Source organism: Heterodontus francisci, chromosome 30 (genome assembly GCF_036365525.1).
Source record: "Heterodontus francisci isolate sHetFra1 chromosome 30, sHetFra1.hap1, whole genome shotgun sequence".
In the NCBI taxonomy this organism is placed as follows: domain Eukaryota; kingdom Metazoa; phylum Chordata; class Chondrichthyes; order Heterodontiformes; family Heterodontidae; genus Heterodontus; species Heterodontus francisci.
This window is the reverse complement of record NC_090400.1, coordinates 53,046,902-53,072,032: the sequence shown is the minus strand read 5'-3', so window position 1 is coordinate 53,072,032 and position 25,131 is coordinate 53,046,902. Positions and strand designations below refer to the sequence as shown.

Sequence of the window (25,131 nt, the reverse complement as noted above, 5' to 3'; positions counted from 1 at the left end):
GCTTCCCTCCTCTCCCTCACAGCCTCCAACATAGCCTCAAACAAGGTCTGTATTGGAGAAACGAGGTACAACCCTGCCCCGGATTCCAGGCGTCCAGCTCTCCTGGGACATCTTGGAGATGACAGCAGGCTGAATTAAACAGCAGCCACAGTAATGGTGTGTTTAAATCGGGCCCACACCTCCGTTTCCGCCCCGCGGCTGTTAATTGGATGGCAAACCTGTCTCCATATCAATAAAGGGGTTACTACTGTGAGTATCCTAGTTCGCGTTACCCACTCTGACACGAATATTCAGCCCAGAGAGTTGTGAATCTTTGGAATTTGTTGGAGGCTGTTGAAGCTCAGTGGTTGAGTATACCTAAGACTGAGATCAATTGATGATTAGTCACGAAGGGAATCAAGGGATATGGGGACAGGGCGCGGAAGTGGAGTTGATGTAATAGATCAAGTTCCCCTTCAAACCACACACCATCCTGACTTGGAACTATATTGCTGTTCCTTCACTGTCAGTGGGTCAAAATCCTGGAACTCCCTCCCTAACAGCACTGTTGGGTGTATCTACCCCACATAGACTGCAGCGGTTCAAGAAGGCAGCTCACCACAACCTTTCAAGGGTAATTAGGGGAAATCTGCCCTTGCTAGTGATGTCCACATCCCATGAAACAAATAATAAAAATACTGCAAGAAGATGACTGATGCTTTGGAGCTGTACCCCAGTTGATGCATTGACGAGATGAGGAGGACTCTTGTAAAGAACGTAAGGATTAGGAGCAGATGTAGGCCACACGGCCACACGGGTTCTCTCTGCCGTTCAATGTCAGAAACTGCTGTCCAAGATTCACTCATGAAGATTGACCATGTGGGTGAAGTCAATGGGAATCGGGGGAAAACTCTCCACTGGTTGGAGTCATACCTAGCACAAAGGAAGATGGTTTTGGTTGTTGGAGATCAATCATCTCAGTCCCAGGACATCACTGCAGGAGTTCCTCAGGGTAGTGTCCGAGGCCCAACCATCTTCAGCTGCATCATCAATGACCTTCCCTCCATCATAAGGACAGAAGTGGGGCTGTTCGCTGATGATTGCACAATGTTCAGCACCATTTGCGACTCCTCAGATACTGAAGCATGTGTTGGCTTGGAGGGGAACTTGCAGGTGGTGGTGTTCCCACGCATCTGCTGCCCTTGTCCTTCTGGCGGAAGAGGCTGCAGGTTTGGAAGGTGCTGTTGAAGGAAGCGTGGTGAGTTGCTACAGTGCCTGTTGTATATGGTACACACTGCTGCTACTATGCGTCGGTGACGGAGGTAGTGAATGTTGAAGGTGGTGGATGGAGTACCAATCAAGTGGGCTGCTTTGCCCTGGATGGTGTCGAGCTTCCTGAGCATTGTTGGAGCCGCACTCATCCAGGCAAGTGGAGAGGATTCCATCACACTCCTGACTTGTAGTTGGTAGACGGGGATTGGGGTGTCAGGGGGTGAGTTACTCGCTGCAGAATTCCCAGCCTCTGACCTGCTATTGTAGCCATGGTATTTATGTGGCTTCTCCAGTTCAATTTCTGTTCAATGGTAACCCTCAGGGATGTTGATAGTGGGAGTTTCAGCGATGGTAATGCTGTTGAACGTCAAGGGAAGATGGTTAGATTCTCTCTTATTGGAGATGATCATTGCCTGGCACTTGTGTGGAATAAATGTAACTTACCACTTATCAGCCCAAGCCTGAATGTTGTCCAGGTCCTGCTGCATATGGACATGGGCTGCGTCAGTATTTGAGGAGTTGCGAATGGTGCTGAACATTGTGAAATCATCAGTGAACATCCCCACTTCTGTCCTTGTGATGGAGGGCAGGTCATTGATGAAGCAGCTGAAGATGTTTGGGCCTAGGACACTACCCTGAGGAACTCCTGCAGTGATGTCCTGGGGCTGAGATGTTTGACCTCTAACAACTACAACCATCTTCCTTTGTGCTGGGTATGACTCCAACCAGTGGAGAGTTTTCCCCCGATTCCCATTGACTTCACCCACATGGTCAATCTTCATGTGGGAATCTTGACAGCAGTTATTGACAGGCCAAGCAATCACAATAGGCATCATAGTGAAGCCTGGTCCTGCCTTCGCCCAATATCCACATGCCCGCATCTGGGTACAGACACCCAGTCAGAACCATTGCATCGGGATTAGACCCTGCCCAATTTTCCCTTTACCAACCCGGGGGCACAGCCAATTGTAAATGATCCTGAATTCACACCCTACCAAGCAGGTAATCCTGGTCCTACCATGTTCATTAATAAATATATCAAGGCAACTCCAAAATAGAGATCAACCACAAGATGGCCAAAACCATCCCCTTCAAAGACAGACAGAAAGACAGACATACATACTAGACAGTGGGAGCCATAAACAATTCCTTTATTAAAAAAAGCACATAAAAACACATTAAAAAATGTAAAAGATCAGGTTTTTATCTAAAGTATTTTGCAAACTCAATTTGCAAAAAGGGCCAGTCCTCAGGGTTTGTTGCAAATTAAGTCAAGCTCATTGGTAATTGTAATTTTGACATGACCAGTGTGTTTTGCGTGTCAAATCACAACGTATCTTCCAAAAACTTTTCCGATGACTGTCGTGGAACAAAGAGGTTGAGGTAAGTTTCTAACAATTATTTATAAATATTTGGAATGAATATGTTATACTGTAACTCAGCTGTGCAAATCAAACTGATTCTGCAACAGGAAGCATTAACAATGGAAGATACACAAAGTTCTTGTAGACCGTCGGTAGCAGGTGGAGGTGTACAACAATAATTAGCATTTACATAGCGCTTTTAATGTAGTAAAACATCTCAGGTTACTTCACAGGAGTGTGATCAGACAAAAATGGCCCACAATGTAGGTCAGTGAACAGAGGGGTGAATGGGACTTGGTGTGATTTAGAATATGGGATGCAGAGCTTTGGGTGAAAACAAGTTTATGGAGGCTGCAGATGAGTGGCCCTTCATAGAAATCAAAGAAATTTCCAGCATGGAACGAGGCCACTCGACCCCTGTGTCCACGCCGGCCAACAAGTAGCCATCCAGCTTAATCCCACTTTCCGACTCTTGCTCCGTAGCCTAGTAGGCTATGGCACTTCATGCATATCTAAGTACTTTTTAAATGTTATGAGGGTTTCTGCCTATACCACCCTTTTGGACAGTGAGTCCCAGAGCGCCACCATCCTCTGGGTGGGGCAAGTAGAAGAGGAAGAAGGATGTCGGGATTAGTCCTGAGTGGGCGTGAAAAAGTAATGACGGAGCAGTTGGAATCACTGCTGTTGAGAAGGCAGCAAAGAGTCCATCAGACAATGTCAAGAGAGGCACAAAGGGTAGCTACGAGCATGTTCAAGGTTAATTCAAGCCTGCGTTGGCAGCAGAAGGAAGGAAGGCTGAGGAACAGTGATAGTCTGGGGGGCTGCGATTAGGAAATGGCAGGGATGGGGTAGTGTCGGGAGGTAAAATATCTGAGAGCAGAGAGACAAAAAGTTGGCACGGCTGGGTGAGATGTCGGGGAGAGGAGAGAATGGTCAAAAGGGAGAAATAGAAGTAATGAGCTCACTTCCAGAGCAACATCCAAAGTGACACCATACAGTCTGTGACACCACAACACCAACTCACTAAATGTAGCCATTTTTAAGAAGAAAGTACTCTCCATATGGATGGAATTCCCATCCAGCTCCTGGAAATATTGACTGGTGTTCACATTGAGTTCTGGAGGTGCCAGCCAACAGCCCTCTGGTATTTTACCCAAGTGGCCAATCTTTATTACAAGAGTGTGAATGGTGGAAGCCTATTCAACAATAGGTGGGTTGGGGGAGGAGGGGGAGTCACCAATTTCCTCATCCTCCCCCAGCGCAGAGGCACTGAGCTCAATTGTAGCAAGCCTACTGTCACTGTGGTTGAGATGGGTAGACTGCGCAGAACCCAAGGACTTCCTTGATCTGTACAGCTCAGTAACACACTGGGCTGGGAACTTGGGCGATCAGCTTTCTAAATAATTGGAAGTAACTCAGCATTTAGAACAATGCGATTTAAAAAAATATGTTCCATTAACAAGCTAAAACAAAGTCCAAAGGAAGATAATTAGGCGTGTTAAAACCTTATAGGTACTAAAATGTGTTTTTCTCTGTTGGACTTCTATCAACTTGGATGGGGGGGGGGTGCGTGGAATTTTATGTGGCGGGTTTGGAGGCGGGGAGAGCAGTGGTCCGCACGTAACAACCTCGAGGCCCTGCGGGAAAAGGAGATGGTGGATCCTGTTGGATGGTTCCCCGAGCAGACTGTCAAAATCATTTGGCAGAATGACTCATCACCAGAACTTTCAAACAAGCACCAAGATGTAGCTTGGCTGGTGGTGAGAAGGGCCCTCCTGCTGATCCTTCCTGCACCACCTGGAGTCTCACCTCCTCCACACGCTGCCCTCGAGGCAGCTGCAATGGGGAAGAGACTGTCACTTACCTCCTTCTGGGATGTGCCTTTGCAAAGCAGGTGTGGAAAGAGATGCAATAGTTTTTGTCCCGAGCAGCTCAGTAACACAGGAGTCTGTGTTCTACGGTCACTGTGCTCACTGTCTGCTGAAACACTCCTCTAAGTTTGAGGGCAGGCTGATATAGTTAATAAGGAATGATGTCCACCTGGTCACTGAACAAGTCTGCCCCAATGATTTGTTTATTACCTTTCAATTATTATCTGCAGTTCTATTACCTGCAATTCTAGAAATTGTCCAAATGTTTCCCACAAGCTGGCAGTGTGCTTGCTTTTCCTTTCTTCTTTTCTCTTCCTGATCTCCAATTTGTGTTGAGTTATCCAATCGCAGCTGAGTTGGAGGTTGAGGTGATACAGGGTCACAGTTACCCTGAGCCAGTGATGAGGGTAAATGAGCCTGGATTCCTGCTCCTGATCACTATGCAGTAATCCCTGCTGGAAAGCGTGAGCAAGATCCGGATCAATTGTGATGCTAATCACAGCCAAATAGCTTGCTGATATTCACTAATCATCTTACAAATAAAGAATGGCTACTTCAGCAAGCTACTGGAGGGGAAATCACACACAGTGTGAATCAACATCTTCATGAGAGGAGGCGAGGGAGAAGGAATGTTTAAATGTACCTATATTAATTGCGTTATTGTATTTCTAATATAAACAATGACACTGTATGAAATGCACTTTCTTCAAACCCTTCAAAAGATAAAGAATGTGGGATAACTACAGCAGAATAACGACTTGCATTTTGCTGTCCTCTTGAATACAAGGAAGAAGAATTTTTTATTCAAGAGGACAAGACAATCAGCATAATTGCTCATCTCTCTGTCTTCTCCAACAAGTTGACCTAATCCCTTTAAGAGAATTTAGAAATTAGTTGTCAAACATGACTCCTTGTATACCCTGCATTAGAAGTTGGGTTTTGACTACTTTCTTGTCCAAGTCAAGGGAGCACAGTCCTTTAATGAAGTCATTGGTCTTCAAATGTATGTTGTGTTGAATCACACATCTCTCAGTCTGTGTGTGTGTCTTTCTCTCTATCTTTCCCCTAATAGCCATCCCTCACTCATTGAAGTTACATCATTTTTCATACTTTGTACCTTAATTTTCACATTAACGTGTCAGCCATTGTTCATCACCTAACACTCTTGCCTGTGAGTCAGAAGGCCGTTGGTTTGAGTCCCAGAATAAGAAACTTGAGCACATAATCCAGTCTTGCACTCCAGTGCAGTACTGAGGAAGTGCTGAAATGTTGGAGGTGCCATCTTTTGGATGAGATGCTGAACTGAGGACCCATCTGCCCTTGCAGGTTTTTAAAATTTATTCATTAAAAGCATATGGGTGTTTCCGGCAAGGCTGGCATTTATTGCCCATTGGTGAAGGTAAAAGATCCCAAAGCACTTTTCAATGAAGAGCAGGGTCATCCACCAATGTCCTGGCCAATATTTATCCCTCAACCAGTACATAAAACAGATTATCTGGTCCATTATCAACATTGCTGTTTGTGGGAGCTTGCTGTGCATAAATTGGCTGCCATGTTTCCTACAACAGTGGCTACACTTCAAAAGTACTTCATTGGCTGCAAAGTACTTTGAGATGCCCTGAGTCTGTAAAAGATGCTATCTAAATGCAAGTCTTTCTTTCCCTTTCTTTCTTTTGTGGTACCCCTCTGAAAGTACATAAATATTAACATCCATGTCATGTCCTTTAATTACACATTAATTTCCTTACAAAATTTAATTAAGCCAATCAAGCTGAGCAGGAATTCATTTCAATGTTCCGATTAGCCATTGACTTCCTAAATGTCCACTCATTTGACATCAAAATGCATAGCCACCAATAAAACAACAGCACTTCCCTTGTGTGTGGTCAAGAGGACATATGAGAATTCAGCGCTAATTGATTAATTTCCTGCCCTTTTTCTTCTTAGTATAAAACCATGAAATATAACATTTAGATATAAGAAAAGGGTTTCCATGTCACTTTTTGTGTCATTTTAAATAACTTCCATTTGTCTGTTAAATTATTTGCTGTGGTCATGAAAACGCTAGAGAAATGCAAAACGTCCTGTCTTTTGCATGATACCTGCATGCAGTTTGAGCTGTTGGGTTGTGCCATATGTTCAATATATCACCTAATGCTCTAAAATGAACAATTTCCACCCCCCACAACCTCCACCATAATTTACTTGTCAATCTGCACCAGCACCACCATAAAAAGCAAACTACCGTTGCAGACAAAATATGAACTTTGGTTGACGGATTCAGCAAAAGTAGGTTTTAACAGGCAAGATTACAATGAATAAAATTGGTTAAAAATGCTTCCATTATGTGCTATGATCATTAACATGCTACTGGGAATTGACTTCATCAACTTATGACAGAATAAACTACTTTTTGAAGTGTAGTCACTGCTGTAATGCAGGAACTTTAAACAACACTTGTGGGATTATGCAATAGAGAATTCAATAGCTGGTAAACTTCAATAGTGCAAAGCAATGCTCATGTAACCATTACTGTATCCATTTGGCTCTTTGTATGGAAATAGTTTAAGTTTCACAAATATTAGGAGCATAAGTGTATGGATGGCACTTAGGTTAGCACACTATACTTTTGTCTTTCCTGCGGTCTCTTTTTTTTTAAAAGCCAACTAGGTGTAGCAGGACAGTGAAGCTAAGGATCCTAAGTGAACACTTTCCTTACAAACAGTGACTATTGTATCTCAAGCCACTCTAACATAAATAATCCATGAGAACGACTTCTCAGTATAGTTTACATGCTATAGAGGATACTGACCACATCCTTCAGCCTTACACTACACATCAGTCAACAGTGCAGCATTAATAAAGCTTAATGAATAAAATGAATAAATGATTATTTATCTATTGTGATGGAAGTTTTAAAAACTAGCATAATTAATGTTTGCAATAGAAACAGAAAATGCTGGAAATACTCAGCAGGTCTGGCAGCATCTAAGAGAGAAGCAGAGTTAACTGCCGGATTATTTATAGGTAGCAGTCCTACAAAAGCATTGAACCCGAAATATAGATGATGCAACTCATGCAGCTCTGAAAGGACAATTATTAAAAATCATGACCAAAAGTCTAGGTGTGGAAAAAGAAACCGAATGGAGAGGGGCAACATAACGTGGGATGGTTGGTGGGATGGGGTTGTGGGGGAGGGGAAACCCAAACGAGAGAAGTAAAATAACTGGTTTATTTTTCCTTTGCAATCAAGAATTGGAAAAATGGAGAATTCAATGCAACTAAGCACCCAGATACGTGGAACCCGTGGCAACCTGTTACTGAGGCAAATGAAGAGATTGACACCCGTCAACTTCTGGCAGGAAGTGAAACATATTTCCAGACTGGCTTGGCCTGTGGTGAGTTTACACCTGTCTAATATCTCATCCTTCACACTCTGCTTTCTCCCAAAATGTATCCAATTGTCTGCCAAACCCATTATATAATCGCCTTCAATTTATCCATATATACAATTATCCTCACTGCACCCAATTATATAATCCCCTTCAATTAATCCATTTATACAATCACCTTCATGTGCCCGTTTATAGAATTCCCTTCACTGATTCCATTTATACAATCCATTTTATTGAAACGGTTTAGAAAATCCACTCTAAAGGCCTTGCATCTTAACGTATTCCACAACTCACTACCTTAAATGTTCCCCTTTGCTTTATTACTTCAAAAAACTGTAATTCCTAATTTGTGTATCCTGATATTTGACCCCTCCATCACAGTGAATGATTTGCCTGGATCAATTCTGGTACTTTCCTTCATAATCTTGAAAACTTCAATGAAATCAACTTAAAATTGCATCACCTTTTTGAAGATAAAAGACAATTGCTTTCAGTAATAAATATGATCAGTTTAATTAGATTGCAAGTACTGTTCAGATATGAATATGATCTAAATTAAGTGACACTTTTCATTTTCCTTTGACAGTTTTTGTCACAGCTGATGATACTTCTCATCAATATTGTCAGCTCCGCCTTCTGTGGACATTTAGGAAAAGTTGAATTGGGAGCAGTTAGTCTTGCCACAGCGGTAAGTTTATGTTCAGAATGTGCACATTTATTTCATCATAATGTATCCTTTATAAAATAGTAATGGAATTGCAATGCTTCCCTATCAGTTTTAAGCTTAGTGCATTTATCAACTGATGAAATGCTCCTTGTAAAAAAAGACTGGGCTTTACCTGTTGCTCTCGGTGGAAAGGGCAACTAGAGTGTAGCAATTGGCTTCAGTGGCCCTGGTTTAAAGAACAGAAACATCAGTGAGGAATTCCAGCTCATCACCATTGTCAATGACCCATCCCAGAAATCTGATATGTGTGGACATGAGGTGAGAATGAGATTGAGCTCAATCTTGATGCTGTTCATGGGCTGATAATCTTCTGGCAAGTATTTGGCTCACACGTGAAGACTGGTCACTTGTGCAGGGCATTCAAGGGCTGGTAGGGCATTTCTGTAGCACCTTTAAAGTAGTAAAACATCCCAAGGAGCTTCGCAGGAGCATAATCAGAGAAAAAAAAAAGGCACTGTGCCAAAGAAGGAGACATTAGGATGGGTGACCAAAAGCTTGGTTAAAGAGTAGGTTTTAAGGAGTGTCTTAAAGGAGCAAATAGAGTTAGAGGGGCAGTGAGGTTAGGGCCTTGGTAGCTGAAGGCATGGCTATAATGGTGGAGTGATTAAAATCGGTGATGACCAAGAAGACAGAATTGGAAAACATAGCAAGATAGGTGACCAAAAACTTGGTCAAAGTGGTAGGTATTAAGGAGCATCCCTAAAAGAGGAGAGGGGTGAAGAGGCAGAAAGGATTAAGGTAGTAAGTTCTAGACAACTGAAGGCATGACCACCAATAGTGGGACAAAAGGAATTGGGGGATGTACAAGAGGCCTGAATTGGAGGAACATCGAGCTTTCAGAGCGTTGTAGTATTGGAATAGGTCACAGAGATGAGAAAGTAGATGGACTTGAACCCAAGGATAAGAATTCTTAATTTGAGGCATTGGTGGACTGGGAACCAATGTAGGTCAGTGAGCACAGGGGTTATGGGTGAAAGGCACTTGCTGAGAGTTAGATTATGGGAAGGCAGAATTTTGGATGACGTCAAGATAACGGAGTGAGGATTGGAATCTGGCCAGTGCTACAACCGAGGCGGCAGTAATGCACTGTTAATTCAGTCTCACCACTCCACAGGTCACAGCATATTAGTAAAGTTTCCCACCTACCAGAAAGAATAGCCAAATTATCTCCAGAATAAATCATGCCAAACCAGATTTCTTTAAATAACAAAATTAACTATTTATAAATACACCAAGTTTTAAATGATAATGAGATGAATCTATATGTATGAAAAGATTTTATAACTCCTTAATCTTACTAACCTTCATGTACGCACATACATTCAATTACCATTGGTTAACCAGGAAAAATGGTTATATTGAGTTTCTTAGAGATAATAAAATAACTGGATTGTATCTTCTGGTAGTATTTTCCTGGATCGGTGAGGTGTTCCAGAGTGAAATAGTCAGATGTCATTTGATGTCTCTCCGGGTGAAATTAATGAACTGTCTATGGTGGGTAGGCATTCAAGGTAGTTCATCTGCAGCAGGCATCACACAAATCTTTCAGCAACTGGTTGCAGCAACAGGTCTATTTAAGTTTTAAAGTAGCAGGCTAACAGTAGAAACTTTCCTGATAGTTCAGGGGCTTCCAAAACACAAAAATCAACAGTACTTACTCTCAGCAAAGGAACCTTCTCCACAGAGAACAGCACACAGAACTCAGTCTCAAGGCAGGTATTCTTGACTGGAGGCAACAGCAACTTACCACACCCAAAACACAGGCTTCCTTTCTCCAAAGCAATGTTTCTCCACAGAGTGTAGCTATTTCTCTTTTCTCTGGGTCTCTTCCTCTCTCTTCAGGCATAAACAGCAACAAGGGTTTTATCTCCCATACATTAGATTTTTGCAACTCCTTCAAAGTTCTTTTGACTTCATGAAGAGATTAGACTTTTACTTGATACAGGAATTATTTTTCAAGAGAACAAGTTTTCTCAGGGTTGTATTCCTGGCCAGTTTCCAGCAGTAACTCTCTCTGCTGCTCACAGCTCCTCTAGTCTCTTTTCACTGCCAAAATGAAACTGAAATCCTTCTTCAATAGGAATCACAAGACAATCGTAAAACTATCAGATTGCTTGGATACAAATTGCCCTGCAGCCTGGACTTCAAATATCACAAGTCTCTGCAGTCACTGTTTGCGGAAAAATAACAACAGGTCTTAAAGGCACACAGACCTCCCAGTTTAAAAAACCACTTATGGCACCAGAAACATTGGAATATGCAGATCTGAAGGTAGCAGAAGCATATCAAGAGTTAGTACCTGTTGGAAAGGAAGAGTGAAAATAAAATCAACAACAACTTGAATTTATATAGCCCCTTTAACATAATAAAATGTCCCAAGGCACTTCACAGGAGTGTTGTAAAACAAAATATGACACCGAGCTACATGAGGTATTAGGTTAGATGACTAAAAAGGGAAAGAGTGAAGAACAAAACAAAAAATCACAACTATATTTTTTTCATTTTGTAACATGTTAGTGGCATCTAGGATGATATTGATAAATATTTCCTTTTCTTTATTTCTTTTGGACAGGTAATAAATATGTCAGGTATCATCATAGGTGTCGGGTTGTCTGCAGCCTGTGACACACTCATATCTCAGGTGGGTGCAACTAACTCCAAGCCGTAAAATGGGCATTGATGTCCTCTTATGCAGCAAACATTATTCAATTATATCATTAAAAAATTAAACATTTAAACTTCAGGCCTTGAGAAACTCAATCCCCTGTGTGAACTTGAGCCACACAGACTGGTAAAGTACCGTATACAATTCCGGGTCTGTTCTGAATTAGCTGATCTCAGTTAGTGCCATTGGTCTTAGCTGAAGATAGGAAATTTATCCATCTATTCTAAACAAGTAAGGATGCTGAAGGTTAAATTCATTTTGGGAGGTGACGCAAAACAGCCAATAGCAAATTAGCAACCATTTCACACTCTGTCCGATCACACTATAGAATGTAAAACAGGCTGGCAATTTTAGTGCTCGTTACTGTGCCAAGTGAATCGCACCCCTATTGAGACCCTTAGACAAAGTATATAATGCTATTCCCATTCTAAGTACCATCCTTGGTTAAAACACCTTTCACTACCTCAAGGTACCTCAAAGCACTTTACAGCCAATGAAGCATTTCTGAAAGGTAGTCATGTTGTAATGTGGAAAACACAGAAGCCAATTTACAAACAGCAAGCTCCCACAAACAGCAAAGCATATAAAAACAAATAATCTGTTTTTAGTGATGTGGATTGAGGGATGAATATGGCCAAGGCATCAGGGACAACTCCCCTGCTTCTCTTTGAAATAGTGCCAAGGGATCTTTTTATATCCACCTGAAAGGGCTGACAGAGCCTTGGCTTAATGTCTCATCCAAAAGACAGTACCTCCAGAAGTGCTGCACTGCCTCACTACTACACTGGAGTGCAGCCTAGACTTTTGTGCTTAAGTCTCTGCAATGGAACCTAAATCCACAACCTTCTGAGGTGGGAGTGCTACTCACTGAGCCACGGCTAACATGGTATAAAACATACGAGGGGATTTTCAAGTTTCCAAACAGTGATAACTATAATACCAACTCTTAGTCCCAAGATGGATCAGGGTGGAAGCTATAACATTAGATAAATAATCCTAAGTTTTGTTTGCTCTGCTTTTGGGGATACTGAGAAAACATGAAGAAGCTTTCCTTAGCAGATAAGTGATTTGGGTAGAATCCATAATGGGGCAGATGGTTTAAGGAAAGGACAGGCTTGATGGATCAAATGGTCTTTTATCATTCCATGCTTTCTTGTCTTTTATCTTCAATTTCTCTTGACGTTTTTTTCCACTGTGTTCTATGTAAAGTGGTTCAGATGCACTTTACATTCCAGTGGTTGTGGTCTGAACGAATCTGGCCCATTAAATCCTAAACAAGAATAATATGCAATCATAACAGTTTTGGATCGGTAGGTAATTATTTTAATAATTTTTTAATGTGGTGTCCATCACGGTCAATATTGATACAATTCACTTTAACAAAACTTTTGTTCTGATTTTCAGACGTATGGTAGTAAGAACTTGAAGCGAATTGGAGTGATTCTCCAGAGAGGGATTCTCATTCTCATGATAACCTGCTTTCCCTGCTGGGCTATCTTCATAAACACCGAGTACATTTTGTTGGCCTTCAAACAGTCTCCTGCAGTAGCCAAGTGAGAGTCTTGTCTATTTTTCATCACAAAAGAGAACAAAATGATGGTGTTTGTGTGAAAAAAGAAGGCCATCCTGAGTTTGCAGCCCCAAAGGCAGAGCGTGTTAGTGAACACAGAAGTGTTGGGTCAAGGAATGTTAGGATGGAGGTTCCAGCTTGCATATTTACATATAGTGAGGGGGTTAATCTCAGCTGGATCGGTGTCAAGCAGAGGCCAGATAGTTTCCCCAATAGAGAGTGGGCCAATGAAATAGTGAGTCAATCATCTTGCAGTGGACTTCACCTGACATCCAACATAAGAGCAGAATCGATAGAGAATAGCAACAGGTCACATGCTGTCTGTGTTGGGAGTGAGAAACTAACTTAAAAGGGAAAATAATGCAACAAAAGAAGCCTAGTTTAGAATTAAACTAAATAGACTTCAGTCCTTGGAATAAGGGGATTTCAGGAAAGTTCATATTTCATTCCATTGGTTCTCTCCACAAACTCTATGAGTCAGTCTGCTCTGTAATAGGCTGGCTGGAGGTATGTTTCAGTTTAAGATTGGGCCAGTTTAGTTCTTCCCAGAATCCTTTGCAGCCACCTGACTGGAAACTGAGGAAGTGAGTCTGTGATTCAAACTCATGTCTTGTTGGGAGTAGGATCCAGAACAACTGCTTGTTTTGATTTTTTTAAAGAAAATAAATAGAGTTATAGAATAGTACATTGCAGAAGGAGGTCATTCAATTAATTTATTGTGTCATCTCTTTGAAGGTCAATCCAGTTAGTACCACTCCTCGGCTCTGTCCCCAGTTTTCTCTCCTTCAAGTATTTCCCTTTTGACGGCTGCTATTGCATCTCTGGATTTCAAAAGGGAAAGTCCAGCTTGAATTTTTTTTTGAGGAGGTAACAGAGAGTAGATAAGGCTAACATAGTAGGTATAATTTATCTAGATTTTCAAAAAGCCTTCGATAAGGTATTACAAAATAGATTAATGAATAAGGTCAGAGAATGCGGTGCCAGAGGACAAGTAGCAGAATGGATAGCTAGCTGGCTTCAAGACAGAAAACAGACTGTAGGGGTGAAGGGTGGTTATTCAGTGTGGCAGAAGGTGGGAAATGGTGTTCCACAAGGATCAGTGCTGGAACTACTGTTGTCCACAATTGATATTAACCATTGAGACTTTGGAATCAAAACCACAATTACTAAATTTGCCCATAACACCAAATGCCAGGGTGGGGGTGGGGGGGGGGGGCAGTCAATTTTGAAGAGGACTGCAACAATAGCAAGAAGATATTAAACTTATAAAACGAGCATATAATTAGCAAATGAATTTCAACATAGATCAATTTGAAGTATTACATTTTGGCAAGAAAAATAAGGAGGTTGCATATTTGTTGGAAAATAAGAATCTGAGTGGGGTAGAGGAGCAAAGGGATGTGGCAGTACAAGTATACAAACCACTAAAAGTAGCAATGCAGGTTATCAAGGCCATTAAAAATCAAACCATGCACTGTGGTTTATTTGTAAAGGGATAGAATTGAAAAGTAAAGAAGTTATATTAAACAGGTATCAAATATTGATTAGACCACACCTGGAGTGCTGCATACACAATTTGGGTCGCCATATTATAAACAAGATATAGAGGCACTGGAAAGGATGCAAAAAAAGATTTACAAGGATGATGCCGGAAACATATGGGTATGGTATACATAATAGGAAAGGGTGAACAGGCTGGGTCTCTTTTCTCGTGAAAAAAGAAGGCTCAGGGGTGACGAAATAGAGGTCATTAAAATTATGAAAGGTTTTATAGAATGGACACAGGGAGTACTTTCACTTTTGGGGAAGAGCAAAACTAGAGGCCGCCAATATAAGATAGTCACCAAAAGATTAGATAGGGAATTTAGAAGAAACCTCTTCACTGAAAGGGTGGTGACAATATGGAACCCGCTACCACAGTGAGTGGTTGAACATCACCACCTGCAAGTTCCCCTCCAAGCCACACACCATCCTGACTTGGAACTATATCTCTGTTCCTTCACTGTCGCTGGGTCAAAATCCTGGAACTGCCTTCCTAACAGCACTGTGGGAGTGCCAACCCCACATGGACTGCAGCGGTTCCAGAAGGCAGCTCACCACCACCTTCTCAAGGGCAATTAGGGATGGGCAATAAATGCTGGCCTGGCCAGCGACGCCCTCATCCAATAAACGAATAAAAAAAAAAGCGCATAGTATGGATGTATAAGGGCGAGAAGAGAATGGAGTTATGTTGAGAGTTAGATGAGGAAAGACTGGACGAGGCTCAAGTGGAGCATAAATACTGGTTTGGACTGGTTGGGCCAAACGGCCTGTTTCTGTGCTGGATATCCTAAGTAATGTAATCCTATATACACCATCCTATCAGGCAGTGCATTCTAAATCCTAACCATGTGTTGTGTTTCTTTATATTGCCTCTGGTTCTTTTGCCAATCATCTTAAATCTGTGCCCTCTGGTTTCAACCTTTCAGCTATCAGAAACAATTCCTCTTTATTTACTCTAACTAAACCCTTCATGATTTTAAACACCTCTCTAAGATCTTTTCCTAGCCTTCTCTGCTCTAAGGAGAACAATGCCAGTTACTCCAGGCTATCCACAGAAGTATGATTGCTCATCCCTGGAACCATTCTAGAAAATCACTTCTGTACCCTCTCCCAATACTACCCTTCCTATATTTCAAACTGAATGTGAATGATTTCTGTCTGCTATTACATGATAAATGGTTGAGAAATACATCACTGCTAGGTTGGAATGTCAGGGTAGAAATTAGTCCTTGTTGTGCCAATTTTCCAGGCAGAAATTGGGGCCAAAAAGAATCAGTTTCAGGAAGCAACATCCCGCCCCCATTCTACACCTCCGTGATGGGCACTGCCATATTGGTAAAGGCGGTTTTACAGTTGCTCCGGGCAGCCGCATAAAAAGACATTTGGGCCCTTATATATGTAAATGAGGCAGTACAATGAATGTTGATTTCATGTCTGCTTCAATGTTGGGCCAGACCAAATATCAATAGACATCAGAGTTGCCAGGGTGACCATCTCTACAATACTTTGTTTTCCTTTTTATATTGTGTCTCCCACTGAAGCTTGGCTGAGTCTCCACTATGTGCCAGGTCTAACCCATTGATTTGTTGCTGTGGCACTGTATGTTGGTACTTTACTGTGCTGCCATGACTTTGCTACCTCGGTTTGAGTTCATCATTGGTTACAAATGGTGATTTTCTGTGGTTTCCCTATTGTTAACAGCATCTTCTATTTTTCTTGCAGGTTAGCACAACTCTATGTGAAGATATTTATTCCTGCTCTTCCTGTAAGTAAATTATTATAGGAGCAGACATACCCGCGCAGTTCATTAAAGAACTGAAGTCATTACTACCTGAATGTGGACAAACCAATAGAGTCCAAATCACAGTGGATCTCCCTGTGACTAACTGGGTAAATGCATCAGTGATCCAGCCATACTTATCAGGATGGTCTGCTTACTGATCTCAATTGGGGAGCCAAAATGCCTCAGTGCCCCATGACTAGATAATAGAAGAAGTCTTGAACAACTCAAAGACAGGTGCCATCAGAGCTCCAGTACCTCGCCCAAGTCACTGTTCCCCATATGTGAGCTGAAGTGTGAGTGTTGGCGGGTTCGTGAGGAGCATTACAGGTGCCTCACCTGGGGCCAATATCCAAATGCACATGCAAACTTTCCATCATAAGTAACTGACTCACAAGAATGATTCATTTCTTACCCTTCAAGGCTCAGGAATACTGAAACTGATAAAAAAAAAAAATCCCAAGTACTTCCTGGGTTCCTGCCCAATCCTCAGCCTTCCAAGTTGACTCAGTAACAAAATAGCTAGTGCATCTACCTACAGAGCCACTGGGGAAGCTCCTAGGTACTTGCATTTATATAGCATCTTACACAACTTCAGGACATCCCAAAGCACTTTACAGGTAATGAAGTACTTTTGAAGCCCTTTTGTAATGTAGGAAAAGCAGCAGTCAATTTATGCACAGCAAGGTCACACAAATATCAATGTGATAATGACCAGCTAATTTTTCTTTTAATGATGTTGATTGAAGGATATATATTGGCCAGGATGCCAGGCAGAACAACATTGATCTTCAAAATAGAGCTATAGGATCTTTTACATCCTCCTGATGGAACAGATGGGGCCTTGGTTTAACATCTCACCCAAAAGATGACACCTCCAACAGTGCGACGCTCCCTTACATTTTGTGTCGGCTTAAGACTTTTGTGCTGAAGTCTCTGGAGGGAACTTCAAAACACAACCTTCTGGCTCAGAAGCAAGAGTGTTACAGCAGAACCATGGCCGACACAATCATGCAGAACTTGGACTTTTCAAGTCCTAGGCAGCTATAGCTTGGGCCATACAGGTCCTTTGCAAACGGTCAGGTTGAATGTAACTTCGACACAGGTCTGGCTCAAACCTTTGAAGGAAGTATGGATGTAACTTTCTTTTCTATTTCAATAGTGATTGATACACCTCTAATACATCTACTAATTACTTTCAATATTCTTTTTAGGCAGTATTTCTTTATGAATTAGAGATTAGCTACCTTCAGAATCAGGTAAAGTCACTGAACTTTGAAATGTGTTTTGAATTACATTAATAATTACTGTAATAAGAAATCATTGGGCAATAAAATAAAAGGGTTCTGATGAAAGGTCACAGACCTGAAACGTTAACTGCTTCTCTCTTCACAGATGCTGCCAGACCTGCTAAGTATTTCCAGCACTTTCTGTTTTTATTTTCAGAAATCATTGGGAGTCTGGTTTAATTTCTCTTATTCTGATGGTCAACTGCCTCATAATATTTCATGCACGTATGCACACACCCATTAGGGAACAAGATCTCAAAGGAGGAACCTTTACATTCCCTTATTTGTAGTTTTTTCATTGGTGAATCCAACTCAGAGAGTGTGGAATGGCAGCATTAGGGAGAATGGTTGAGTAGGATACTTCACAGAGAGATGAAACTATCAACTAAAACCAGTCGATTTAAATCTCCTGCACTCTGGGGAAGCCCAATGTTAGTTGGAGCAGCTCCCTGGAGAACAGGGAATTTGAATTTGCAGATCTAACTGCAAATATGAGCAAGTTGTCAGCACCTACAAGCGAGCAAGTTCCAGCAATGAGCCTAATCCAAGTGAGGGAAAAGGGATCCCTTAGATCAGGGGAACATTGTATCCCAAACATGGACATTGGGAGAGCAGTTTCACCCTATCTTCCTGCTATCTTGGCACCGTGTCACACACCCTGTTGGCTTATTGAAGGACAATTCCGAGGACTGACTTTATTGTTTTGTTCCCACCTCAGCGAATCATCATGCCTCAGATTTTCATTGGTTTCATAGCCAACATCTTCAATGCTGTGATCAATTATCTCTTCCTTTATGTGCTGACACTGGGAGTGCCGTAAGTAGCAAAGAACTTTAAAAACATTTTATAATATTTGAATAATAAAACTTCCACTGAACAATAGCCCAGAATTCATTTGAAGCTGACTTTAATATGCAAAATTGTTGTTTTTCAGAGGCTCGGCTGTAGCCAATGTTGCTTCTCAGTACTGTCAAGCTATTCTCCTGTTCGTATACATTCGATGGAAAAAGTTGTACGTTGATACTTGGGCAGGTAGGGTTCAGGGGGCTAATGGTGTGAAACAGTTGATATCCAATTAGCCTCCCAGTATACAGACCATGGGGAAATTTAACCTAGCAAAAAAAAAGCACCAATTTGAAAGCTAAGGCGAGCTAGATGTTCTGAATGTTTTTCTGTCACCCTACTTTATACTTGTTAGTAACTCCATTGTTTTTTTATGTAGGATGGTCTACTGACTGCCTGCAGGAATGGGGCCACTTCATACAGCTGGCAATTCCTAGCATGCTTATGCTATGTATTGAATGGTGGATGTTTGAAATTGGAATTTTCCTCGTAGGTAAATAAACTAGCTCACTGCTTAAAAAAACATAACTTCCACTGTTGTTGAGTGGGTGAGATGGTGACTGGAGTAAATCAATGAGGTGTAGAGACAGTAGATACACTCAAAGGAGACAAGCAAGGCCACTCTTTCCCCATTATGGCAGTAGGATTTGCAATGGTTCACCAACACACACAAAATGAAAGCGCTGGGGAAAAAAATTCACCTTGGCTGGGAGTATAAAGTGGATTAGAGTCAATTCCTAAAAGGAGATTAAAAGCAAAATACTGCAGGTGCTGGAAATCTGAACTAAAAACTAAAAAGGGTCAGCAAGGGAAGTGTTTGCAGACCCAGGCATAGGAGTAGTTGGCCCGACAAGTAATTCAGGGGGGTATCCTGTATTTTTTGACATTGCACTAGGCGTGTGAATTTTTAATTGTAATATTTAGAAGGCTGTATCATTGTCCTGAATCATTTTTGCCCTTGCAGTCTATGATGGGATTAAGTTGGACAGCTCTTTCAAAGAGCCAGCACAAGTACGAAGGGCCAAATGGCCTCCTTTGCTGTAAGAATCCATGCTATCGCAATCCATGAACATGTTCCTGCTCTGTAGCACACCCCGGACTATGCCTATCATCCCATATTGAATCACACAAATCCAAAATAAACAATTTTTTTCTCAGCAGGTGGCACTCGTGTTGTTGAGTTGCTGATCTCACATGGGCTGTCATGGGACGTAGCAACTTGGAGGTCAAACTCTGCTCCTCAGAGGAGGAGGAAATCAGAGGGAAAGCCATTATCAGACCATTCTTATTGTATCCTGGCAACAGCTCCTGAGCGACATTGGCAGACTCCTGGAACCCTGTCGCCTCCTCACCCTCTCAGATGTAGGTCTAGAGGATGCGGGTGGGGGTGGGGAGAGAAAGATGAGGGGAAGGTAGAGGTTGGCATTCCCCCCACCCCATATAAAAACACAAGAAATTTCTGATCTTCTGATGAAAAGTTATTGATCTGAAATGTTAACTCTGTTTCTCTTTCCATAGATGCTGCCAAACCTGCTGAGTATTCCTCGCATTTTCTGTATTTATTTCAGACTTCCTGCATCTGCAGTACTTTGCTTTTGTAGAAACTTATTTGGGATCTGTTGAAAGGCTAAGTCTACATAATATATTTTTCACTCTTAAACTTTATTGAAACAAACTAACATTAACTTACTGTTTGTTCCCTTTCTGTTCACAGGGTTAATTGATGAAGTTTCACTTGGAGCCCAGACTATTATTTATCAGGTTTTAGATGTAGCGTATTTGGTAAGCATGAAGATTCTGTGCAAATGCAATACTTACATACCTAATGTATGTTTGACTTAAAAATAGCAGTTTTAAGACAACCACTCTTAGCATCTGGAGAATGGATTAAATGAAGGTTAAACATTCTCCTCTTTTTACTGAATTTACAATAAAGGACTATTCCACTCTATGTGATCAGGTCCACCACCACTCAGCTAACACTCATCTGAACAGACAATCGCAATGCATCTTCAATAATGTCACTAACCCGTTTAAGTTGCTAACCACATAGTTAAAGAATCACAAAAATTTTAGCAAAGAAGGGGGCTATTCAGACCATTTTTCTTGCAATGGTGCGAGCTCTACAACTGGAACTATCTTCTTTAATCCCTTTTTTCTGCCTTTTCATCACATGGTTATATATTCTTCCATTTCATATACTTACCCAATTCCCTTCCAAGTTATTGTTACAAAAGTGCCTCTGTGTTTTGTTAAATATATTTTTTGAGGATTCATTTTTGAAAGATTGGAGAAATGTTAAACTTTGGGGATTTCAAAGGGGGTCATGTGCAAAGAACGAAGAACAAAGAACAGTGCAGCACAGCAACAGGCCATTCGGCCCTCCAAGCCTGCGCCGATCTTGATGCCTGCCTAAACTAAAACCTTCTGCACTTCCGGGGCCCATATCCCTCTATTCCCATCCTAGTCATGTATTTGTCAAGATGTCTCTTAAATGTCGCTATTGTATCTGCTTCCACCACCTCCCCTGGCAGCAAGTTCCAGGCACTCACCACCCTCTGTGTAAAAAACTTACCTCACACATCCCCTCTAAACTTTGCCCCTCGCACCTTAAACCTATGTCCCCTAGTAACTGACTCTTCCAACCTGGGAAAAAGTTTCTGACTATCGACTCTGTCCATGCCCCTCATAACTTTGTAAACCTCTATCATGTCGCCTCTCCACCCCTGTCGTTCCAGTGAAAACAATCCGAGTTTTTCCAACCTCTCCTCATAGCTAATGCCCTCCAGACCAGGCAACATCCTGGTAAACCTCCTCTGTACCCTCTCCAAAGCCTCCACGTCCTTCTGGTAGTGTGGCGACCAGAATTGCACGCAACATTCTTAGTGTGGCCTAACTAAGGTTCTGTACAGCTGCAACTTGATTTTGAAAAACAGTCCCTGGAAATGTTTTTTAAAAGGGGCACTGAGAGGTCTTGTGAGGAAAACAAGTCTTTCCAGGAAACCACCTGACTTCTAGCTCAATAAGCAACACAGAACTTTGTACAGCTGGAGAAGTTGTTTACCAACAAGTGACAAAGTCAAGATTGATGGAGGTCAAAAGGTTAACCCCCTGTTGTTGGTTTCACTTTTAGAATCATAGAATCATAGAAAGTTTAAGGTACAGAAAGAGGCCACTAGGCCCATCGTGTCTGTGCCGGCCGAAAAAGGATCCACCTATTCTAATCCCACCTTCCAGCATTTGGTCCGTAGCCCTGCAGATTATGGCAGTTGAGGAGCATATCCAGACTCTTTTTGATTGAGTTGAGGGTTTCTGCCTCAACTACCCTTTCAGGCAGTGAGTTCCAGACCCCCACCACCCTCTGGGTGAAAAAGCTTTTCCTCATCGCCCCTCTAATTTTTCTACCAATCACTTTAAATCTATACCCCCTCGTCACTGACCTCTCTGCTAAGGTGAACAGACCCTTCACATCCACTCTGTCCAGGCCCCTCACAATTTTGTACATCTCAATCTAAACTCCCCTCAGCCTTCTCTGTTCCATCTCTAGCCTATCCAATTTTTCCTCATTGCCGCATTTTTCCAGTCCTGGCAACATCCTTGTAAATCTCCTCTGTACCCTCTCTAGTGCAATTACATTCTTTCTGTAATGAGGTGACCAGAACTGCACACAGTATTCAAGTTGTGGCATAACCAATGAGTTATACAGTTCCAGCATAACCTCCCTGCTCTTATATTCAATACTTCAGCTAATAAAGGAAAGGATTCCATATGCCTTCTTAACCCCCTTATCGACCTGTCCTGTTTTGACCTGTTTTGAATTATTTTGAGTTAGGGTTGAACAGTATAAAAAGGGAGAGAATTTCCAAGGAAGAGAAGAGATCTTCCAAGGAGGGAAGAGAATTCCCAAGGAAGGAGAGAAGACCACAACCCAGCCCAGCTTTCCAGCATATCTCTAAAAGACCCTGACAAGTCCACTGTGTCAACTCATCTCGTCTCCTGTTTTTTAAGAAAAGCCTACTAAATTAATTCTCAATGCCACCTGAAAAGAACTGTTCTAAAAGATCCCAATGACTTGTCTATGTGTACTCGAAGGCCAGACTGTTTGCCAGTTTTGGAACATAACATATCTCACCTGCTGTTTCTTTAAAAATGAGCAAGTATTCAGCCCAATTGGTTTTTTTGTCTGTAATAGAGCTCTAAAAACAAGAATCACTTTCTTTTTCTTGTTAGCCGTTGCATGTGTGTGTGTGTGTGTGTGTGTGTGAGAGAGAGAGAGAGAGAGAGAGAGAGAGAGTGTGTGTGTGTGTGTGTGTGTGTGAGAGAGAGAGAGAGAGAGAGAGAGAGTGTGTGTGTGTGTGTGTGTGTGTGTGTGTGTGTGTGTGTGAGGAGCTAGGCTAAAAAGGGAACTTTTATATTTTGATTTGTGTTTATGCTTTACTCCATTACTGATTAAGACTTGTTTGATAATAAACTGAAAATTTTGTTGTTTATTAAAGGAAACTGATTGGTACGTTTTGTTCTGGGATAAAAATAGAGTCTGATTGACCGTATCAGTGAATGGGAAAAGTTTAAATATATATTGTGACCCGTGGAGAAGTGGAACTAGAATAAGCAGTGCACTCCTCCTGCTTTGGTCATAACATATAACTGGGGACTGTTTGTGGGATAAACCCAATGCTGATGACGTACAATTGTAGTGGGATAATAATAATTGAAAAAGGAAAAATAAAAATAACCAGTTCTCTTCCGTAATAGAGTAAAGTCTGCACCACAGGAATGTCTTTAACAGTTGCTGTGAGTTTTCTGCGGACGGAGGATGTATCCCTGAGTGATTTGAGGAACTTAACCAAGGTTAAGCGGATAGCATTGGCATCAAAATTGGGGTAAGAATTAAAATAAGGAGATAAGAAAGCAGATATAACTGAAGTAATAGCACATTTGCAATTAGAAGAAGAAAGCAAACCAGAGGGTAGTGCAGTTAAATTATCTAAAATTCAGTTACAGACGAAGCAGCTTGAGCTTGAACAGAAAAAGAACGAAAAAGATTTGAAAAAACTTGAACCTGAAAGGGAATTGACAAAAAAGAAATTTGAACTTGAGGAAAAAGAAAGAGAAAGAGAAGGAAGGGAATTTTAAATTAAAAAGCTGGACCTAAGACAAAAGTGTGGCCTTGGCTCCAAGGAAAGTTCTAGTGAGGAAAGATCTGCCTCTAGCACAGGACCCAGTGGAGAGCTGTTGCAATTTATACAAGCCCTCCCTAGGTGTGAGGAAAGGGCTATAAAGGCATTTTTCATTTCATTTGAAAAGTTAGCCAAACAGATGAAGTGGGCAAAGGAAAGCTGATCACTGCTTATGCAAAGCAGGTTGATGGGCAGAACTCATGAAGTTTGTGCCATATTTTCTGAGGAGGCTTCTGCATGTATGAGATGGCAAAAAAGGCTATTCTCTCTACGTATAAGTTAGTCCCTGAAACATACAGGCAAAAATTTCAGAACCTCCAGAGATTGTCTGGGCAGACTTATATAGAATTTGAGAGTAAAGCAAATTAATTTTGATCATTGGTTACGGGCATTAAAGATGGAAGACACAAATGAGAACCTTAGGGAACTAATTCTCCTGGAAGAGTTTAAAAATTCACTCCCTCCATTCATAAGAACCCATGTAGAGAACCAGAAGGTATCAATGGCCAGACAGGCAGCAGAAATTGCTGATGATTATGAGCTTTTGTATAAACCCTTTGTCACCCTCACAAACCCAAGAAGGATAGAAGGTCGGAGTGTGAAAGGAAGACAAGTAGCCAGGGACAAGAAAGGAATGCTGGAAGTGCCCCAGGATCTCCTCCTCATGCCAGAAAGGAGGGCGCTGAGGGTGGAAGTGAGGTCCACAAGCCTAAATGTTGCCATTGTCACAAGGTGGGACATCTTTGTGCAGAATGCTGGAAGTTGTGGGGGAAACCCATGGGATTTATTGGGATACACAAAGCCAATGCAGAGAGAGCGGCCCTGTCTGAGAGTATGACAGATCAGGCTGTAGCTCTGACTGCAGTTGTAAGGCCAAATACAAAAACCAATGTGAGTGTGGGGGACGTGAACAAGATACCTGAGAGTTATAAGGAATTCTTGTCAGAAGGAAAAGTAACCCCTCACTCAAGTGAGACAGGCAAACCTATAGTTATACTTAGGGATACAGGAGCTACCCAAACTCTTTTGCTGGGGAAAAGCATAATGCCTCCACCAGAAAGCGCACTGAATGCTGAAGTTTTAGCTAATGGTGTTGGCAGGGAATATATACCCGTACCTTTATATTGGCTGCACCTGGAGTGTGACCTAATGTCTGGAACGGTAACTGAGGAGGTATCCATAGTTTGCTAGTAGACAGAGTTGACCTACTCCTGGGGAATGATTTGGCCAGAGCAAAGGGTAGTAGCTTCTCCAGTGGTCATGGAAAAAACAAGTGAAGTTAAGCAGACAGAACAGTTGCAGGAAAAGGTTCCAGGAATTTTCCTTTCATATGTAGTAACCCAAGCAATGGTTAAACAAGTTCCATTGTTGGAGGTAAAATTGTCACAGTCAGATAATCGAATATCTGAAACTTTCTTTTTGGATTTGGATAATCCAAAGGAAATATTTAATAACAGAAGCTGAGGCAAAGGGAGTTTCAGAAGACTATTATATTAAAAATGGGATTCTTATCAGGAAGTGGAGACCTCCTTACAGACCTGCGGACGATAAATGGAAGGTAGTTCATTAGATAGTATTACTGCCAAAGTATTAGTGGGAACTATTAAGGAAAGCGCATGAAATTCCTATAGTGGGACATGTGGGGATCTGGAAG

At 41.7% G+C, this 25,131-nt stretch overlaps 1 protein-coding gene across 1 annotated transcript in view; it reads left to right on the top strand.

Annotated features, from left to right (window-relative positions):
• Nucleotides 1-3,236: 3,236 nt before the first annotated feature.
• The window catches only part of LOC137346446 (multidrug and toxin extrusion protein 1-like), a 45,722-nt gene continuing 23,827 nt past the window's right edge, over nucleotides 3,237-25,131 (top strand). The window contains exons 1-12 of the mRNA XM_068009895.1: nucleotides 3,237-3,371; nucleotides 5,416-5,489; nucleotides 7,740-7,884; nucleotides 8,468-8,569; nucleotides 11,181-11,249; nucleotides 12,678-12,826; nucleotides 16,108-16,150; nucleotides 17,380-17,424; nucleotides 18,173-18,270; nucleotides 18,389-18,486; nucleotides 18,677-18,790; nucleotides 20,012-20,079. Of these exons, the coding sequence (XP_067865996.1) occupies nucleotides 3,237-3,371; nucleotides 5,416-5,489; nucleotides 7,740-7,884; nucleotides 8,468-8,569; nucleotides 11,181-11,249; nucleotides 12,678-12,826; nucleotides 16,108-16,150; nucleotides 17,380-17,424; nucleotides 18,173-18,270; nucleotides 18,389-18,486; nucleotides 18,677-18,790; nucleotides 20,012-20,079 (1,140 nt within the window). The remainder of the gene's footprint in view (nucleotides 3,372-5,415; nucleotides 5,490-7,739; nucleotides 7,885-8,467; nucleotides 8,570-11,180; nucleotides 11,250-12,677; nucleotides 12,827-16,107; nucleotides 16,151-17,379; nucleotides 17,425-18,172; nucleotides 18,271-18,388; nucleotides 18,487-18,676; nucleotides 18,791-20,011; nucleotides 20,080-25,131) is intronic.